Below are 6,738 nucleotides of genomic sequence, written 5' to 3' on the forward strand. Positions count from 1 at the left end.
TTTGTAATGAGTGATTTCACAATTTGAACTTAAGTTTTCAGTGGTTTCAGTTGGGACAATACCAGAGAAAGGCCCTGTTACACTTATGACGTTAGCATTTAGGTCTGTTAGTGTTATCATTAGTTATGGCAAATTCCAAGACTTTTGGGGCTCATGGAACTTCATTCCTGGTATCTTCCCAGGATGGCAAGGCTTCAGGTGAAAGTGCTGCGAATAATTTCTTCTCTATTGCAGGTGTCGAGAAGGCTTTCTTGGAGACTACTGTCAGTACAGAAACCCCTGTGAAAGCAATACCTGCAAGAATGGGGGAACTTGTGAAACTGCGTCTCTGATAGGAAAGGCTACCTGCAAATGTGCTCCGGGGTTCACAGGAGAGGATTGTCAGTATTCAGAATCGCACCTCTGCTACATGTCCCAGCCCTGCCTGAACGGAGGAACTTGTCATCCCCAGAGCCAGGAAACATATGAGTGTGTCTGTCTTCCAGGTTACACAGGTGAGGTTCTGTATTTGTACCTTCAGACTCTCTTCTTTAGAGAATTTCTTCATCCTAGAATGTTCTGCTGCAGTCACAATACACTCAAATTTACTAGCTCCAGCACAGGAAATGAGAAAAAGTCTAAATGACTTCATGACCCAAAAAAAGCAAAGGGGGAGAGGGCTTAGGGAATCAACCTCCCTACCCTTTACACGTAAGCAGAAAAACATTTAGATCTTGTGGCATTGTCCACATGGGAAAATTGAGTGCAGAACTTGCTCTGGAGTGGTGGCTGTTAGGCTTTGAATTCAGAGTGTAGCTTCTAGAAAAGTGAAATAAATTTGGCAGCAAAATCTTTCTATGGGAAAACTGTAATTGGGTGCCTGAGGGGAAGCATGGAAACTCACTTTTTTCATTCTTGAAGGGGACGTAGAAGAGTGACTGTCAGTGTGTAATATGATTTCAGGATATGGGTTATTTTTATAAATCACAACCTTCTATATTTTGCTGCTACTTTGCAAATAAAATGACTTTGTACTGTAACCAGAAATAGATTATTTTTTTTTTTGTTTCAAATATAACACTGTAAAATGCAGACATAAATTTTTCTCTAAAATTTTAGGATTTAGTATACCAATCACTTTGAGGTAGCATGAAGGAAATACTGTTTTCCACAGAAATAACATTTTATTAATGCAGTGCTCTGTCTTGATTCTACAGGGAAGGATTGTCAGTGGATTGATGCCTGTACAACTCAACCTTGTGCCAATGGAAGTACATGTACTGTATCTGGAAATAAGTTCTCCTGCATCTGTCTGCCTGGCTACACGGGCCAGAAGTGTGAAATAGATGTGAATGAATGTGCCACACCAGGCCTTTGTCAACATGGTGGGACCTGTGTCAATTTGCCTGGCTCATACAGGTGCCAGTGCAAGCCAGGCTACACAGGGTATCGCTGTGAAAGTGTATATGTGCCGTGTTCCCCATCACCCTGTATGAATGGAGGAACTTGTCATCAAACAAGTGACTTCGCTTTTGAGTGCAACTGTCTGCCAGGTAAATGATGATGCTTCAAAGTGCTTGGTTTTGTGGTTTTGTCACTGCATTCCTGGATGTATTTGTCTGAAAACTTCTCTTGGATTTTTCTGTGTGATGTTCATGTAATGTAAGGTTCAAGGGAGAAATCTCAGCAAGGCAGGATGTTAATTTCTGAGTGTCAGGATTTGGTAACGTGGAAGGGAAGAAAGGAAGAAGGCTAGAAATGATAGGTTTCTTTAGAACCCTATTAGAGGCAGAGAATCAAATAGGTGTAAGAACTGTGAGGTAGATGCAAATTGATTAGGGTGATATCTCCTAATGCCCATTTGGAATGCAAATTTCCATGAACCTCTACAAATGCATAGTTTCGCCATAGTAAAGGCCACAGTTAACTTCAGTGCTCAAATGAAGATGAACTTATCTTTCTGCTTCTCAGTCTTTACCCCTGAAAAAATACTAGGTTCTATTCTCTTCCTTTTCTCCTCCAGTTCCTCCAAATTTTGAGATATTATTTCCAACTCACCAAACCCTTTCTGTCCTGTAATATCACCAGATAAATGATGCTTGCTTGTTTTCTGATGCTGTTAGCTGCCCTGAGTTCACCCACAGCCGGGGTGATGGGCTTACTCAGGGTCATGGGCTGTATTGGGTTTGTGTGTCAAGCTGGCCTCCAGTCACCAAGGGACCCATCTCTATAAATGACCATATGTCACCTGGTTGGGACTCTGATGGTCTCATCTTGTCCTGCTCCTCCCCATCCACTTGCATATGGACCACAGGGCAGTACTAGTTGTCTTTGAGTATCAGGTTGTGGGGTTTTTTTGGCTGGGTTTTTTTTTTATTATTTTTTATATATTTTTTTTTTTACACTGAGTAATTCAACTCCATGGGAAACTGATTGTTTGGAAATGCTTTTGACTAGACTTCCTACTTAAGCATATTGCAGTTTGGCACATGAGCACTTGGTGTGTGGTAATCTAGAAAAGTAAATTCTCTCCCGTTAAGCATTTCTCTGTTGTTATTTATGTGAAAGATGTAGCTGCCATATACTGTTTAGGATGATTTTAGAGAGACTGCATTCTCATGAGGATCATCTGAAGCAGCAGGTATGTGCAGAAAGAGCATTTAGAACTTGTGAAAAATACTCTCTTTTTACGGACCTTTGTCTTGAAGTATTGGCTCAAATGACTTTAAATGTACATTGCCAACTTTAGCTAGTGCCTGCACGACTTTCTGAGTTTTCTGAGCAAGCACATGACTTTTGAAGAATTTGGGAAAGTTGATCTTAAAATAGAAGGGTGTATCAACTTTATTTTTGTGTGAAAGCAACCATTTCTTAGGGGTGCTTGAAGAAAGCGTGCTTAACCCTACAGGGTCTTTGAAAATGCTGTATCTTAACTAATGGTCGCTCTCGGGGGAATTTATTGCTTTTCTGCTCTTCATCTTTTTAAAATGAAATTGCAGACTAAGTATCTCAGGATTAACAGACTTGATCAGAAATTCGGAAGTTTTTTAGTCAGATCTGTTTAGCGAGTTCAAGATCTCGTGCAGAAGCAGTGTGGTTGGGGGAAGAGGATAAGATGACAAAGTTTGAAGGACCTGATCCTGTAAAGCTGATAAGACAGCTTTTGTGATGCTCTTACAGGAGCGCGAGACTGGGTAGGAGCACATTTTCCCTTAGACAAGCGTGTGGGCTGGCTAAGCTATGGTCGGGAAATGAAAATGAGATTGCTATAGTAACAGCTACACACCTACACTGCTCACACACATTTTGGATTATTAGCTACTTTTTTTGACTTGTTGCACAACATTTATAGTGGGGGTGGGTTAATGCTGCTTTGAGAGCCTTTACTTCTGTGTTTCCTGTATTTGTTTAAGTTGGCCATGTTGTTTTGATGGCTTGATTTGATTTTTTTTTTTTTTTAATTTTTTTAAAACAAGTGATTTGAAAAACAGCAAAAAAAGGGAGAGTTTGGAGAAGCCAAAATGCTTATATTAAACCCTTTGATAAAGGCAAGGCACACAGCCATTTCTTCCCCCTTACTGATGCATGCAGAGCAAAATTTCTGAAGTGTTAGAAAAGGTTCTGTCTGGGAAGGAAAGGTCAACAGAAAGAGAAGAAAAATGGTGATCTGTCACACCTAGGGAAGATGTGAAGATGGCCTGCTAATCTGGAAGAGAGTTCCAAGAGTATGGACTAAAAATTCCTCTTTAGACTCCCTCTCTGAATTGGAGCAATGCCGATGATACTGTGACTATAAATGGAATTGCTCTAGCCCTTCTTTCTGGACTGCCTTAAGATGTTACTGTCGCTCATCATTATGACCATAGAGGCAGGAGGCAGTTACGTCTTGAACTGCTGAAATGGTTTTTCCTATGATTTTGCACTTGTGATCTGTGAAACTGCTTTGAATAAACTGATTGTGCCCAAGCAGCAATTTAGGCATAATTAGGTTACTCCTGGACTGGCCCTGAAATGGGTTTTTGTTTCTTGTAGATGTTTTCTTAGGTTTTGAGTGAATTTCATTTTTTGTAAATGCAGATACATGGTAATGAAAGCTTGAAAATGTCACACATACACACACACACCCTGCAACATGTCAGAGCAGCTTTTTCTACACCAGGACAAGTGATTATGTAGGGTGTAGTCAAGCTGCTATTTTAAATTCTCAGGTTCACATTTCTCTAGTGGATTTACACAAACAAATTTTGCATTAGGTAATTCGTGAAGTCTTGTGTGTTAGAAGTCAATTTTTGGAGGCAAGTGTAAGTGAAGAGTTATCTACTATAAGTATTATATATATGTATGAAGGATAACTTTGTATTTTCTATTTGTCTAGCATAATCATTTTTTCTCTGGGCTTTGGTTATTTAGGTAAAATCAAGGTGGTAGACAGGTGAGCATGTCAATCATAATATGGAGTCGTAGTTAAAGAAACAAAAGCATGTGTGAAAAACTTAACCTGAAGCATTAGCAACTCCCTTAAATATAAGAGTGAGCTTGTAGTTATAAATATTTGACAAAAAGGGAGTTCATTTGGCAACTAACCTTTTAATGGAATGTTAAACAAGTCAATAGAGGAAGTTCTTAGCTGGGAAAGTGATTATTCATTGTTATCCATCAAAATAATTACCCATTAACTAAGATAAGGACCTTAGGGAATTCCAAGGGCTTGTTCAGGAAACAATCTGTCAGGCTGGAGCAGGCTGTTTATGAGAGCTGGAACACTTCCTGGGAAGAGGAAGTAACCTCACGCCAGTTTGTAGCAGAGCGTTACACGGCACTGTGCGGTGAGCATCATGGATGGGGTCTAGCAGACATACTGAAACACTGAAATTCCTGTGGTAGGGATGACCCTGCTTTCTGGGGTTTAGAGATGAGCTGCTTCCTGTGGGGTGTGAGGTTCTGCATGGCTGCAGTCCTGGGGTACCAGATGGTGCGCGTGCCTCTCTGCTCTGGGTGAGCTGGCTCTCCTACATGGAGTAGCCCATCTCACATTGATTTCAAGAAGCTGAATCGTTGGAGTTGCATGCAGGCAACTGCTGTTGGGCACCTGGTGTGCACAACCTTGCTTCTGTGTTGAAATAATAGAGGTCAGTTTTAGTACTCTGAGATCTCTAGTTTCTTGTCAGTTTGGCAGTAACTTGACATTTTCATTAAGTTATAATTTCCTGTCCTCCTAATTTATTGGTCCTGCAGAAAAGTGTAATTTATAGGTTGAAATAAGGCTAAGGGTTAAGATTTGGAGGTAATTGGATTATCATGCTCTGGAATGGGGTGGAGATTTCAGATGACATAGGAGCAAAGATACAGGCTTGTATCAGTCTGTGCACTAGCAGAGGAACAACATAGCAGTGTTAGCAGTGGGAACACTTTTCCCCTTGAGGTTCTCATTCCTTAGTTTGATGTGCTTGGAGATATGGAGCAAAAGTCAGGATATGTATTGCAAACTGTTCTCTTGGAAGAGAAAGCAAAGGACAACATGGGAGTCCCAGCACAGGGGGGAACAGGAAATGGCATCAGGTGTCCAAATCCTTAAAAACAGTGAACTCTGGCTTTGTGGAAGATTCAGGTTATGTAACTGCGAAATCAGACTGGGACCCAGCTTCAGAAGAGCTCTCAGCAACTTCATGCTTGTTGTGCTCAAATGTAGGTGTATTAGCCCAAACAACTGTGACTAAAGGACTGATTTTTAAGGATGAAAGCTAAACTTTTCTAGGACAGTTCAGTTTACAAATTAAGCAGATTGCAGTACTGTGGTGTAAGTAGGACTTGAAGAGGACACAAAAATCATGCCTTTACAGCTTTTTTATGTTCTGAAGCTAAACTAGAGTAATTCTTCAGAGTAAGAGAAATTTAAAGGAAGACTGGGAGTTGGGAAGTTACCAAAAAGGAAATGTGTGTTTTCTTCAGCTGTGCACTCAAAATAGTGTCATCTTCACCATTTCAACCCTTCCTGATTCCCTTTCCCTTGGAGATGTCTTTTGACTGCGCACACTTGACTATGGATCATTTCTCTTCAATCTTTTACTACTTTGACTATTTTTTGGTTTGTTTTTTTTTTTGTAAGCTCTTTTTTTGATTGTTTTTTTGCTTTGTTTTGTTTCTAGTCTACTGTCACTAATGTTATCCTTCAGCTTTTAGTGTAGGATTAATGGTTTTCCACATCTGCATGAGATGCTTGATGATCAGCTCTTAGATGATAGTGTAGCTGGTTAAAACATGAAAATGTGCAATGGCTTGGTGAAGTTTTAGTATTGCAGTGACTTCCATGCTTTATTATTATTTATTACTATTGGGCTGCTCCAAATTTGTGTGCAGTACAGTAAGATAGTTTTAAATAAATGCCTGCTGTCAGGAATTTGTTTACTAGAATGTAGGGTAGGTCTTCATATTGTCTGAGATGAAAGGATAAGAACGTAAGCCTTTTGCGTTTGTGGTTCTGGGTGTATTTCCATGCTGATTACACTGGTGATGTGAGTACCATCTGTGGTCAGTGGGATGTTTCTTCTCAAGCTGAAAAGCAAGCCGATAGGACACCTCTGTGTTTTACAGCTGAGCCTTTAGTAATACAGGATAGCTTTATACAGTTTTAAACATAGTGGTCTAATATGGATTGTGTTCCTTGGTAGTTGATCCTCAACAGCTTTTGCCAGGAAGGTACCATCATGATGATTAGGACTGAGGTTAACCTTGTTACATTTCTTCTTCATTTTAACTTTC

The 6,738-nt window shown here is 40.1% G+C and overlaps 1 protein-coding gene across 1 annotated transcript in view; it reads left to right on the forward strand.

The window, feature by feature from the left end:
* Positions 1-232: 232 nt before the first annotated feature.
* Positions 233-6,738, forward strand: part of LOC104409986 (notch homolog 2 N-terminal-like protein) — a gene marked incomplete at both ends in the record, with an annotated part of 7,967 nt that continues 1,461 nt past the window's right edge. Inside the window, 2 exons of the mRNA XM_010020030.1 lie at positions 233-494; positions 1,197-1,532. Coding sequence (XP_010018332.1) covers positions 233-494; positions 1,197-1,532 — 598 coding nt within the window. The remainder of the gene's footprint in view (positions 495-1,196; positions 1,533-6,738) is intronic.

Source organism: Nestor notabilis, unplaced genomic scaffold (assembly GCF_000696875.1).
Source record: "Nestor notabilis isolate BGI_N333 unplaced genomic scaffold, ASM69687v1 scaffold16228, whole genome shotgun sequence".
Classification (NCBI taxonomy): domain Eukaryota; kingdom Metazoa; phylum Chordata; class Aves; order Psittaciformes; family Psittacidae; genus Nestor; species Nestor notabilis.